Source organism: Rhinoraja longicauda, chromosome 30 (assembly GCF_053455715.1).
Source record: "Rhinoraja longicauda isolate Sanriku21f chromosome 30, sRhiLon1.1, whole genome shotgun sequence".
Taxonomy (NCBI): domain Eukaryota; kingdom Metazoa; phylum Chordata; class Chondrichthyes; order Rajiformes; family Arhynchobatidae; genus Rhinoraja; species Rhinoraja longicauda.
This window is the reverse complement of record NC_135982.1, coordinates 18,279,478-18,293,544: the sequence shown is the minus strand read 5'-3', so window position 1 is coordinate 18,293,544 and position 14,067 is coordinate 18,279,478. Positions and strand designations below refer to the sequence as shown.

At 42.4% G+C, this 14,067-nt stretch overlaps 1 protein-coding gene across 2 annotated transcripts in view; it reads right to left on the bottom strand.

Moving 5' to 3' along the window:
* Positions 1-12,982, bottom strand: part of sh2d5 (SH2 domain containing 5) — a 32,099-nt gene extending 19,117 nt beyond the window's left edge. The window contains exons 1-3 of one of the 2 annotated variants that reach the window (XM_078425435.1): positions 12,181-12,982; positions 8,658-8,738; positions 6,847-6,921 (exon numbers count right to left, since the gene is read on the bottom strand). In XM_078425435.1, the coding sequence (XP_078281561.1) occupies positions 6,847-6,921; positions 8,658-8,738; positions 12,181-12,237 (213 nt within the window). In that variant the 5' untranslated portion in view covers positions 12,238-12,982. The remainder of the gene's footprint in view (positions 1-6,846; positions 6,922-8,657; positions 8,739-12,180) is intronic. The other variant, XM_078425436.1, reaches the window with a different exon arrangement.
* Between the last annotated feature and the right edge of the window lie 1,085 nt (positions 12,983-14,067).

The following is a 14,067-nucleotide window of genomic DNA, read 5'->3' as shown; positions in this document are numbered from 1 at the left end:
GCTTGGGTAGCTTACAACCTGAAGATATGAACGTCGAATTTTCCAATTTCAGATAAGTCACACCGCTTTCATGCCGCTCAGCTCCACCCAGTTTTCTTCTTCTGCCTTTGTTCACCTCTCCCATACTTGTTTCCCTCCACCTAGCTCCATCTGCCCATCGTCTCCTCTCCGTCTGATTCCACATATCACCTACCAGCCTCTAACCCACCTCTTTCCCCCAGTACTGTTATATACTGGCCTCTTCCCTCTCAGTCTTAATGCAGGATTCCAACCCAAAATATCGACTTACATGTTTTGCCTCCACAGATGCTGCCTGACTCACTGTTTTTTTTTGTTTTATCACTACCCAATTGCATTATTTCTTGTTTAATAAATGCCTGCTTAGGAACTTGACTCACCACAAAAGGCCAAAGATTGTGTCTCTGTCATGTCCTGAACTAGAACAACATGCAATTGGAGACAGGGTCTTTACTGAGAACCAAGACATGCTAACAATCTGCCCATGTATACTCCTTGAGCAAATCTACAACAACGCTTAACTCATTTAGTCTCCTTTCATTGGTGCCTTTTATTAAACTTTTTGTTGTGAATATACTTTACTTTAAAACACAATTTTTAATTATAGCTGTTTTCTAAATACCTTCAATAGAACCGCAAAAAAGGGATAAAAGGGTCCAAAATGTGGTAGTGATGGTGAAGCAATAAGAAGCTGTGTGATGTAGTGAGTCAACACCATGGTTTCCTGTTTCAGCTTCTGCCCCACCCATCATTTGTGCCTCAAAAGCAGTACCGTATAGTTCCAGAAAAATAATCCAGCCATTAAAATGTTATTGGACAAAACAAAGTGCCATTAATTGGCTGGGTGTCGATATAATTACATTCCTGTGGTTTGAGACCCGGAGACTATCAATATACCATTCAGAATTCACTTGTAACTGTCAACACAAAAAGTTAATTTGGGTTCAATAGTTAATTAGTTTGTACTATTCCAATCCCAAAGCAGAAATTCACTCAGGTTTTCTAACCTTGACAAATTATTTGCCTATTCAGTGCAGTCTGGATAACATGGGGTGCTGAATTCCAAGTCGTTCAGTGATCAAGGTCATTATCGTTGGCTGCACAGAAACCAGGGCTGGTTTGTTTATGTCAATACTGAATGACACCGTCTTATCAAAATGCTCATATACACAAATATTTTACTTTGAGACTTGCGAAAAGAATACTATATTGAAGATACAGAATAGATGTCATTATTTATGGAGTAAATATTCTGAGATATTTGTAGGAAATATGGGCTTTGAACATTTTTAAAATAATTAATGGAATTGATTTAAAGATTGAATATAAAGATATTGTTGAAGAGACTTTTAAAGGCAGTAAGTAGAGTGACAGCAGGAAAGGGAGAAGTAAGTAGCAGGGCCAAGTTGCATGGAGACATCTGAACGGTTCTTTCACAAGCTAGGGCACTGTCCAATTCACCTCTTCCCCATTGTGGACTCTGGATTTTGTCTCTGGAATTGGTGCTCTACAGAATGCTGAGAACTATATTCTGAACTTTGTATCTTTCCCTGTGCTTTACCTTTTTGTACTTGAGTTTGGCTTGATTGTATTTATAAGTCATAGGAGCAGAATTAGACCATTCAGCACATCGAGTCTATTCCGCTTTCAATCATGGCTGATCTATCTTTCCTTCTCAACTCCATTCTAACGCCTTCACTCCATAACCTTTGACACCCGTACTAATGAAAATCTGACAAACTCCGTTTTTAAAATACCTGATGACTTGGCCTGCCACCCTCTGACTAAAGAAATTCCTCCTCATCTCTTTTCTAAAGGTACATCATTGTCTAGTATTGTCAGATTTGATTGGATAGCATGCTAACAAACCTTGGCACAGGTGACAATAATAAATCTAAACAAAAACAACTGATGATGTGAAAGATTAGAATGATGGAAACCCAGAGTTGAAAAGCTGAAGAACAAAGAGCAGGGCAATAACAGGGCAAATCTAAATTCAAGAGACTGGGGACAATGCTATCCGAGGTTGGTGAAGGCAGCCTTGAGCTTCCCACTGCCTGCCACTTTAATTTCTATCTCACTGCCACTCTGATCTATCAGTCTGTGACCTCCTGCTCGTTTACAATCAGGCCCAAGGCAAACTTGAGGAACAGCATCTTATCTTCCGTCTGGCCATGCTGCAGCCTTCTGGACTTGATATTGAATTCTACAACATTCAGTATCAGCTGTCCATCTGTGATATTGGCTCATCTTGTGTGTTGTTTTTTTCATCCCCTTCATTCCCTCAGGGAGTACATGCCCACCCTGTCCTGGCAGGCATGGCTACCTGTCCTCCATTTCACAATTCCCATATTCTTTTGCCTACATCGTTTTGTCCTTGTTCTCACTCTCTAGCAAAACATAAAGTGCTGGAGTAACTCAGCGGGTCAAGCAGCATCAGTGGAATGGCATGTCAGGTCGAGACCCTATTTCAGACTGATTGTAGTTGGTGGAGAAAGCTGGAAAAGAGATAGGGGCTGGGTCTGGCAGGTGATAAGTGCGAGATAGATACAAAAATATTGATAGAGGCAAAGATAGAGACTTCTCCTGAGATGCTGCCTGGCCTGCTAAGTTACTCCAGCTTTTTGTGTCTATTTTCAGTTAAAACCAGCATCTGCAGTTCCTTCCTACACAGGTGATAGATGGATACAGGTGAGGGAAGTTTTAATTGGCAGATGGGTGGAAAAGGCTAGAAATAAAAAGGAGACAAAGGTTGTCAGATAAGGAGAGAATGCGGGTGAAATGTAAAGCCAGAGAGAGGCATATAGATGGCAGGGGACAGGGAATGGGTGGTTGCTGTGGTGATAGTGGGAGAAATTAGTGCATACCAAGGAAGAGAGAGGAGGTACGGAATGCAAACTGAAAATTGGAGGCTTCTCACTCTCTAACTGCTTCCTTTCACTCACTGACCAGATACCTTTCTTTAGTGCTTATCTCCATGGTCACCCTGGTTTTACCGTATCAGAGACACCCCCCTCCCCCACCCTCCTGCAGTGTAACAAGCTGCCTTGTCTCTTCCCAGTTCTGACAAAGGTCTTTAACCTGAAACATCGGCTCTGTTTCACTTCCCGTTGCCTGGCCTGCTGAGCGTTTCCAGCATTTTATGGTTTTATTTTAGATTTCCAGCATGTTTTGATTTTCACTTACTTGGTGAAGGCAGAATTGATTGAAAAAAAGGGAGCGCAGCAGGTTTTGATAGTAAAGATTTAACTGTGTTGATAGTTATTTTGAATGTAATTAAAAATAACTAATGTGTGCCTAGGGATTTTGGAGACCAAACAAAGTAAGGCAAGAACAAACGCAAAATGGATCTGAAATGTGATGTCTAGTATTATCTAGAAATTCAGTTGCATGTCACTTTTGGCAGAATGCTGTGGAATAGTTTATTTTGCAAGTCTGAACTCATGGTGTTAGAGGCATGGATAGAAGCTTGGCTAACCCGAGGAAGTGGTGATTAAGGATGAGAGGGTCATGTTCAGACTGGTAATTTGTACCCAACAGGGTGCTGTAGGAAGGAACTGCAGATGCTGGTTTAAACCGAAGATAAAGACACAAAATGCTGGAGTAACTCAGTGGGACAGGCAGCATCTCTGGATAGAGGGAATGGGTGACGTTTAGGGTTGGGGCCCTTCTTCAGACTGAATCGGGGAGCGGGAGATACAGAGAATAGGAAATGTAAGTGTGAAAACAAGACAAAGGGGATGGAGATCAAGGAAAATGTAGAATAGATCATTGTTAGCTAGGAGAAGGTAACAACAAAGTGAACAGAGATAAAAATGTAAACAAGGACAGTCAGACCAGTCAGAGAACTGGGAAGGAGGGGAGGAGTGGAGACAGAGGGAAGGCAAAGGTTACTTGAAGTTAGAGAAGTCAATATTCATACCGCTGGGATGGAAGCTGCCCAAGCGAAATATGAGGTGTTGTTCCTCCAATTTGCACAGGGCCTCACTCTGACAATGGAGGAGGCCCAGGACAGAAAGGACAGTTTAGGAATGGGAGGGAGAGTTAAAGTGTTTAGCGACCGGGAGATCAGGTATGTTTAGGCAGACTGAGCAGAGGTGTTCAGCAAAATGATCGCCGAGCCTGCGCTTGGTCTCGCCGATATATAGGAGTCCACAACTGGAACAGCGGATACAGCAGATGAGGTTGGAGGAGGTGCAAGTGGACCTCTGCCTCACCTGAAAAGACTGTTGGGGTCCTTGGACAGAGTCGACGGGGGAGGTATAGGGACAGGTGTTGCATCAAACTGTACAACTCCTCCCCCTTCTGTCATGGGGTAGACTGAGACGGACTCCCCACCCTCCCCCCTCTCCGATCTTTGCACATTCCCAATCCTTTACTCTCGTCACTTTAATTTCATGTTTCATGTATTTTGTGTTTTTATGACTGTTGGCAGATCAATTTCCCTCCTGGGATAAATAAAATTATATCGTATTGTATCGTGTCATATTTCCTGTGGTTGCAGGGGAAAGTACCTGGGGAGGGGGTGCTGCCGGATTCAGTGATGGGAGGCTGCTACTTGCAATGTGTGTTAATGACGCAGCGGAAGGAATTCCACATACTGTAACCAAATTTGCAGATGTAACAAAAGTAGAAGCAAAGGCAGGTTGTGAGGAGATGCAAACCATTCACAGAGAGATATTGAAAGGTTAAGTGAGTGGACAAAAAGTGGGGTATAATATAAACGTTCTCTTCAAAGGAAGAATGATAAACTTGTGGGAAAATGTAAACGTCCACTTTAAGGGAGGAATGATAAAACAGATTATTACATAAATAGGGAGACATTGCAGAAAGCTGAGGCACAAAGGAATTTTGGGAGCCCTCATAGTTAAAACACAGGAAATTAGCATTCAGGTGCAGCAGGAAGAACCGTGGAATGCTGCCTTTTATTTCAAAGAGGTTGGAGTACAAAGTCTTGCTACATCTGTACAAGACACTAACGAGTCCAAATCTAGAATACCCTGTACAGTTCTGATCCCCTTATTTAAGGGAAGATAAATTATCGTTGGAGGAAGTTCACAGAAAATGTACTGGAGTGAGCTTGGAAATGGATGGTCTTACAGGAAAAGGTTAAATAGATTGAGCTTGTAGTTGTGAAAAATGTGAGGTGATCCTATTGGAATATAAAGAATTCTTAGGGATTGGACAGGCTAACTGTTGGGAGAATGTTGATTTTTTTTTCTCTCAAAGTGATGTGAGCTTAGAAAGATGTTGAGACTGAATCCGTGAATATACTCAAAGCTAAGACAGGTGGATTTTTAATAAGTACAGGAATGACAGGTTATGGGAACAGGATGTGAAAATGTTTGAGAAAAGCTAAATTGGCTGTTACTGCTCCAGCTGTATCAGTCTGTCGGTCTTACTTATTGTTTTCTATCCTTTAACCATTTTCCCCTTCATACAAGTTTTTAAAAAGATTTTAGCGATTCAGCATGGAAACAGGCCCTTCGTTCCACCGAGTCCTTGCCAATCAACTGAACCTTCCTCCATATGAAGCGAATCATTTAAAATTTAAACGATTCGGTTTGTAAAACCTTCCGCACGTGATCTGCTTCTGCACATATAGTTTTACGTACACGAGTTCCATCCTACACATCATAGAGACAATTTTACAGAAGCCAATTAACCAACGAAGGAAGGAAACGAGCAGAGAAAACCTACACGGTCACAGGAAGAACGTGAAAACTCCATACAGACAGCACCTGAATTCAGGATTGAACCTGGGTCTCTGGCGCTGTAAGGCAGCAGCTCTACCACTGCGCCACTGTGCTGCTCCTAATATGTAATCCACAATTGACTGAATGATGGAGCATGAATGGGGGATTGGTGGCCGGCTCCTGTTGTTAATTTTTGTGATCACGCTGTAAATATTGAGCATGTCCAATAGTTTGAGTGTGGTAATAAAGAAAACAGTTATTTGTCCATCCATGGGCAACAGTGAGTTCACCTAAATAGTCAATTAATCAAGGGTTTATTGGTCATGATTTACAGAATAGCAGTTTCAGGTATAGTGGGCAATGATTCCTGTGTGGAGAAGCCGTTAACACTATTGGCAACTATCTGGGCTAAAAGGTAATCGAGTGACCAACAATTGGGTGGGGAAGGAAGGCAGAAGTGGTTCGCAGAAAATATTAACCATGCAAAAGATTGGAGGCGTGGAATTTGGAACAAATCACAATGCAGTGAAAATGCAATGCAGCTGAAGAAAGGAAAACATCAGCACAAGGTGCAGCCTTAGATGCAGTCTTTCTTCAAAGAATAAGAAATAAACCTCCATAAACTGATTTTTACTTAACAGTTTCACCCAGGAATAATAGGTCAAGAAGACATGTAATTCCAGAAGCCATAAGTATGCACTCTCATAAATAACTGGTCAAGTAGGACTGGCCATGGTAGAACGGGCTTTTGGTTGGGATGCACTCACACTTTTAGTGCTAATCTCTTGATAAATGCTGATGTTCAGGATTGCATGATAGTTTCCAGCCTTTCCAGAGAAATCTCTTGATTTATAACTTATGTAAACAATAGGACAGAATGAGTTACTAGCCTCAAGAGAGGACGATAATTGAGAAAATGATCTTAAATAGGCCTAAGAAGAGGAAAGAAAAGACAAAAAAATTGCAAAGTTATTATAATGCCATTGATGAAGCAAATTCTAGCTACTCTTGATGGAACATAATGTTCCATTACCTTCAACTCTCAGGGGTTATTTTAACTTGAAGCCTTCAAGTCTTGGGCAGAACAAATAACTAGCAAAGTCTGTAACATGAATGATTTTGTACACTATACCTCTTTATTTTCATTAAACATCTTTATTCCTTGTGATGAGAATTTCAATATTACTGCCATTTTCCGAGGAAAATTCTATAAGAAAATTAAAATATAGATCAGAAACGACACATGTGAACAACGAGTGAAACCATTTCAAATTCTGCAATAAAATACAGTCACAGTTTCTTTTGAAAACAGAAGAGGAGCAATAGGTTGTAACTATTAATCCCATATGAACATAGAGGCACAATTTTGCAAAGAATCTATGCACCTGGAATTACTTTACTGGAAAAATTGGGCACAATGAAATCAGAAGATATCCAGAAATTACAAAATATATGTATTTGTCTTCAGTGTTGCTATGGTGATAGTCTAAATGTGGCACAGGCCAGGAATGAACAGGGAAGCCTAACCTGAAAGGACTGTCAGGGTCCCTGGACAGAGTCGAGGGAGGAGATATAGTGACAAGTGTTGCATGTTCTGCGGCTGCAGGGGAAGGTACCTGGGGAGGGGGTGGTTTAGGTGGGAAGGAATGTTAACCAGGGAGTTGCGGAGGGAACGGTCTCTGCGGAAGGCGGAAAGGGGTGGAGATGGGAAAATGTGGCTAGTGGTGGCATCCCATTGGAGGTGGCGGAAATTTTGGAGGATTATGTGTTGTATGTGACGGTTGATGGGGTGGATGGTAAGGACTTGGGGGACTCTGTCTCTGTTGCGTCTAGGGGGAGGGGGAGCAAGGGCAGAGCTGCGGGGGACTGAGGAGACACGAGTGAGGGCCTCATCTATGATGGGAGAGGGGAACCCCCATTCCCTAAAGAATGAGGACATCTCGGATGTCCTAGTATGGAACATGTTAAGATGAGCTTTTCTAAATCAATTCTACTGCAACAGTAGCAGAAGAAAATGTGGAAAGAGAACTCAAGACTCATCTTATTTTATAGATGATAACTATTACAATTTAAAGATAGGATAAGATTATTATCAGTTCAGTAGTTTCATCTACTCGAGTTAAAATTTTCTTTAATTAGAAGTTACATTAATTAGTATTAGATGCCAAGTTCTGAGCATTCATCTGATGTCCATCACTGAGGCTTTTAAGTAAAGGTAAATTACCTTTTATATTTTTATTACACGGTAGCCATATTATTCTCCTCACCCCAAAAACTTTGAAAATGCTGTGTGCAGCTTCTTTTATGCCTTCACTTTCTAAATCTTATTCTGTTTCAAAATGTTTGCTCTTTGGCAGTTTCTTTAATTTCCCTCAGCCTGGTAACAAAGGGTGACTGATACTCCAAGCCCATGTTGTAGAAGCCACAGTTTGCTCACGTGGCACAAATTGTCCTGGCAGCTCCAGATGTTGTCAAGTTTGGTCTCAGCAATACATTTCTCAACTGAATCGATTTTAATGTCAGCAAATTTCTGTAGCTATTTTTATTTTCCAATTTCCAGATTCATGTTTCCTTGTTCTCCGCTCATACTCCTGGTCCGGCTGTATTATTCATCCATGACTTCCCACATTTAAGACAATTTAACCCATTCAATCTCATTCATCCATAAAGAATCTATCTCTTCCCCATCCCCCCATCCTGTAACAACTTCAGGCGTTTTTTTCTCCACCGTTGTATATGGGGTATATATGTTGATTGTTCCCTATGTGAAGAACTTCCTGACACCAGTATTAATTATTTTATTTTGCTAGTTGAAAGCTTGTCCTACTGTCATGGTTTAATTTATTCAGCATAGTCCCACAGTGCCACACAGATTGCTCTGGATCTTATCTATAACGTGGAAGTCCAGAAATTCATTCCGGCACAGCTTGTTTCGATAATTACCTTCAAAAAATGAAGCTGTTGATGGATTCGCCATGTCATTCCTTCAAGATCTTGATCCTCTACAGTAAAGGAACCAACATACTGTGGGAATAATTGCAAAGAAAAACCTCAGTCTCCATAACCTTGATTTGCAACACCACTCAACATTTGCTATCAGAAAGCACTGGGTGAATATAGCAACAGTTATTGTGATTATGGGGCAGAAGCATTTCCCTAGGTGCTAGTTCACAGGCTCCCAGGACTCATATAATTTTGTCACTTAATCTGTCGCTCATTGAAGATGTTAAGGGGTGTCTCTTTCTTCCATGGGAAAACCATTTAACTTCGATCCTGAGCTCTCTTCAACTAATAGTTGAGATTAGGAGCTCAGCACCAGGTAATAACTGATCTCATTCCACATCTATAAAATACCTTAAACTGATAGTTCAAAAATACTTCTTGTTGCAGTAATCTTTGAATAATAGATCTCACGTGTTTTTCAGTGTCACTTCACCCAAGCAATTGAAGCATCACAACTCATACAAATCAATTTAGTCGAGTGTTTGTTGGAAAAGTATGAATACAATTGATCAGTGAATTAAACTATTTAGAGTAGCTTGTCTTTCATTCTTGATATTTAATCTCAAAATTATGAACCAATATTGGCAGTCAGATTCTAGTATGCAAGATGTTTTGCACTTGAATATAACTGTTTCCAAGTTGTAGGACCTCAAAATTAAAAACCATGATTTAATCTTTAGAACTATAATAAATTATCTCCTACCCTTGCCTGCGTGTTTGTGGAATAATTTTCATTGGATCAGCTGGTGGGAATCCTACTTGTATGTAGCCGGAGAAATGCAAGTGAAGGACCTCGTTAGGCCAGAGCTCGAGTACCGAGTCCAATTCTGGTCACTGTGTTACAAGAAATGTATGATTGCAGCTGAAACTGTGGGGTTTGAAAACAATTGTGTCCAAGATTGCAAGAAATTGCAGAGAAGTGTGGATACAGCCCAATCCATCACACAGTCCAGACTCCCCAATCATCGACTCCATCTATTCTTCACGCTGCCTCGGGAAAGCAGTCAATATAATCAGGAACCTTTCCCATTCCTCCTTCTCCCTGCATCTGTCAGGCGGAAGACGCAGAAGCTTGAAAGCTGCACCAGCAGACTCAGAAACAGCTTCTTTCCCTCTTGTCAGGCTCTGAACGGTCCTTCAATAAGCTCGGGTACTGTCCACCTCACCTCTACCTCATTGTGAGCATTGGACTTAGTCTCTGGAGCTGTAACGCTGCAATGCTTAGAACTATACTAGGCCAAGTGGACCCATTGGGCCCAAACCTCTCCTGCATTGGTGCAGCACCCTCTCCTCCCCCCTCCCCTCTCCTCTTCCCCCTCCCCTCCTCCCCCTTCCCCTCCTCCTTCCCCTCCCCTCCCTCACCACTCCATCCTCCTCAACCCCCATATCCTCCCTCCATCCTCCTTTCCCCCTCCCTCCACCCCCTCCCTCCCTCCCTCCACCCCCTCCCTCCCTAGCTGATAGATTTAAACTTTAAAATGTGAATAACTTTAAAAATATAACACCGATTTCAATGAAACTTCTTCCATTAGCACCAAAGTGGACGACGGTGAGTAAGGTGGGCCTAAAATTGTTGTGTTATCGTGTACCGTTTTGGCTATAGTTCAGGAACAAACAAACAAACAAACGAGAGTTTTAGTATACAGATTCCGCACTCTGTATTTTCCCCTTCGCTCTACATATTGTACTTGAGTTAGGCTTGATAGTATTTATGTAGAGTGTTATCTGATTTGATTGGATAGCATGCAAAACAAAGTTTTTCATTGTACCTCAGTACATGTGACAATGATAAACCCAAACCTAAACCTAAAGGGTGCAGATGAGATGTACGGGAATATCCAACACCGGAAAAAATGAGCTATGAGGAAAAATTGTACAGGCTGGATCTGTTCTTTTTGGAATTGAGGAGATTTCTGGCATGGAGGGCTGAGGGTGGGAAAGACTCAGTTGAGGTATTCAAAGTTAAGATGTACCTACAAAGAGTAAATATGAAGAACTTTTTTCACTTAGTTGAGGGCTTAAAGCCAGGGGCATAGATTGAAAATAATTGGTGAAAGGATTACAGGAGAGATATGGAGATGGTTGACTCGTCACATTTAAAATGTGGACTCGTTTGGCCGAAGGGCCTGGTTCCATGCTGTACAGCCCCAAGGCTTAGTGCAGGATATTTAACTGAAAAGCCCTGACTGAAGTCCAGTGCTAAAAAGTGGGATTAGATCAGGTAGCCTTTATGCTGGCAATGGTTTCATTTGCAATAGATTTACAAAATCTTCTATGAAATTCAAAATAATGGAAGTAGATTTTGAGGAGCCGTTTCGAGGTGAGAAAGGATTGAATAAGGAGAGAAAGATAAGGTGTTGGGAAGAAAGGAATATTGTGACATTTAGCTTGAATATTCACCAATATCTCAAACATCAAGATGGAAGGACACGAGTCCTTTCTGTTGAATATCAATAAAAGATCTGATAGAAATATTCAAAAGGATGACAGATTCTTGAAAAGTTAAAGGAAGATAACCATATCTAATGACAATGCATTCATAACAGTGGCAGTAGGAGTCCCCAACATAAAGTGGACAAATACTTAATCCTTGAGAATTGAAAAGATTTTGTGAAAGATAAATAGGATAGAAATTGAATCTAAAGTTTTTGTTGGAGCAGATAATTTAATGAAATGGGCTGAATAGTCTGATTCAGTTTCTATTTTATTCCTAACAGACTTCAAAGATTTATACAGTAAGTCGATTCTCGTTTATTTAGTGGTTTTGGGAGACTGAGTGATTACACTGCTTAAGAATTCGGTGTTTTTGCCGCAGTGAAATGCAGGGATGGTTCGCGAGTAAGTAGCAATGTAAATTCCCTCCCCGCGGTATTGTCTGCAAACTGGGCACTCAACTCTGGAAATGCAATCAAGTCCAAAGAGCCTCCCGAACATTTTCCAACAGCAATTCTCTATTTTCCTTGGTAGCTTGCAAGCTTTCCATTGCAAAAAAACCCAAAAAAACCACGTCATTCTTTCTATTGGATGCCCAGTGATGGAAACTGTTCACGCGTGTCCTCTTAGGCGCAGGATATGAGTAACGTTCACCGCACAGAGAGGGCATCGCATGAAACATTCATGACTCGTCGCGACTTAAAGGATCAAGCAACAAAAACAATATATATATATATATATATGAAATGCGCCAGAGTAGGGCAGCAACAGACAGAGGGTGAGACAGACAGTGGTGATTCAGAAGGGAATCTCGTCTTCCTGCATTGATAATTTTCGAAGTTGAAGGTTTGATTTTTTTCTAAAACAAAATAAAATCGCGGTGAAAATAGCTGCCGCCTCCCGACACACCGCATATCATGCACGTTAAATATTAGAAACGTGGAACATTCTGCAGAGCTCAAGGCGAAAAGAACCGCGAGCACCCGATCTCCCCGAGAGCCACACAATCCTAAAGGCTGGCAGCACCTACCTCGGCGAACTTGGTCCTGGTTCTGGCTTTGGTATCTGGAGAGCGGCTCTTGGCCATCGCCGCAAAGTTGGGGCAAGTTTGGGGCGAGGGGCCGCCGGGGTCCCCAGGAGCTGGGGGGGTAAGAGGGGGGTGGTCTAGACTGGAGAGGCCGATACCAGCACTGTGTGTTAGCACGGACAACCTCCCCCCCACTCCCTCACTCACCTGGTCCTCCACTCATCCCTGTGCTGTGCCCGTGTTGACATCAGTGTTCACAGAGGCATGCGTATTTTGCCGGAAATAGTTCTCCTTTTATTGGGAAAAAAAAAAGTTACTTCCACGGCTCCCAGTGTACAGTATAACAGTTCGGGGAGGTGCTGTCTGGAGAACAGTTCAGGCGGTGTGGACCACTGCAACAGGATCCTCGCATTAAATATGCACGGCAAATTTCGTTTTCTATTCCAGGGAGTTTATTATTCCACCGCCCGAGGTTTATTGCTTCAAACATATATTTTTTTAAACCCACAAAGTATCAACTCACACCCCCTGTGAAATGTCTGTCAGCAAACAGCTAAGATTGCCAGCGTTCCCTTATTTAAAAAAAAGACCGGTTTAAAAATCATTGGCCAGGCCTATCGCAATTTTTAAACATAGAATTTCAGCAGTTTTATGATTTATTTTACTCGGTGAAGTTGTAATCTTCTGCCAGCTGTTTCGCATTCCACATTCCACTCTCTTTCTAAAGATCTTGTTAGTAGGAAGAGAACCACAATGGTTACAGCTGTGTAACAGCAGAAGAACAAAACTGCAGATCCTTCTACCCCACCCCCAGCCCTTATCCTGTTGGGTTTTCACCGTCTACCCCCCCAACTCATAGTCTTACAGTGTGGAAACATGCCCTTCGACCCAACATGCCCACACCAGCCAACATGTCCCAGCTACACTAGTCCCAATTGTCTTGTGCTTGGTCCATATCCCTCCAGGCGGCACGGTAGCGCAGCGGTAGAGTTGCTGCTTTACAGCGAATGCAGCGCCGGAGACTCAGGTTCGATCCTGACTACGGGTGCTGCACTGTAAGGAGTTTGTACGTTCTCCCCGTGACCTGCGTGGGTTTACTCCGAGATCTTCGGTTTCCTCCCACACTCCAAAGACATACAGGTATGTAGGTTAATTGGCTGGGTAAATGTAAAAATTGTCCCTAGTGGGTGTAGGATAGTGTTAATGTACGGGGATCACTGGGCGGCACGGACTTGGAGGGCCGAAAAGGCCTGTTTCCGGCTGTATGTATATGATATGATATGATATGATATGATAAACCTGTCCTATCCATGTACCTGTCTAATTGTTTCTTAAATGTTGGGATAGTCCCTGCCGCAACTACCTCCTCTGGCAGCTTGTTCCATACACCCACCACCCTTTGTGTGAAAAGGTTACCCGTCAGATTCCTATTAAATCTTTTTCCCTTCACCTTCAACCCATGTCTTCTGGTCTTCCACTCACCTGCTCTGGGCAAGAGACTCCGTGCATCTACCCGATCTATTCCAGTCATGATTTTATATACCTCTATAATACGTCTATAACCTCCCCCCCTGACTTGTCTCTTTCTGATGCAGAGTGGTCAGTCACCAGCAGAGGCCTTACCTTTGTAGCCCGACACCCACGAGTTCAGAGCCTGCCATGATGTTGAACTCATCTCTCACATCTGCCTCTGGGCCTTTTTTTTCTGGTAAGGAGTCCCTGCTGCCCTTGTGATGACCCCTTCTCCTGTCTCCAACATTCCTCCTCCTGGACTCCCCCCGCTGGCCGTCCACCCTTTTTGGACCATTTTATTTTCAAATACTGACGTAACACCAACCGACTTGACTTTTCTACTCCCCTCACCCATTCCAACCTCACCCTTTATGAACC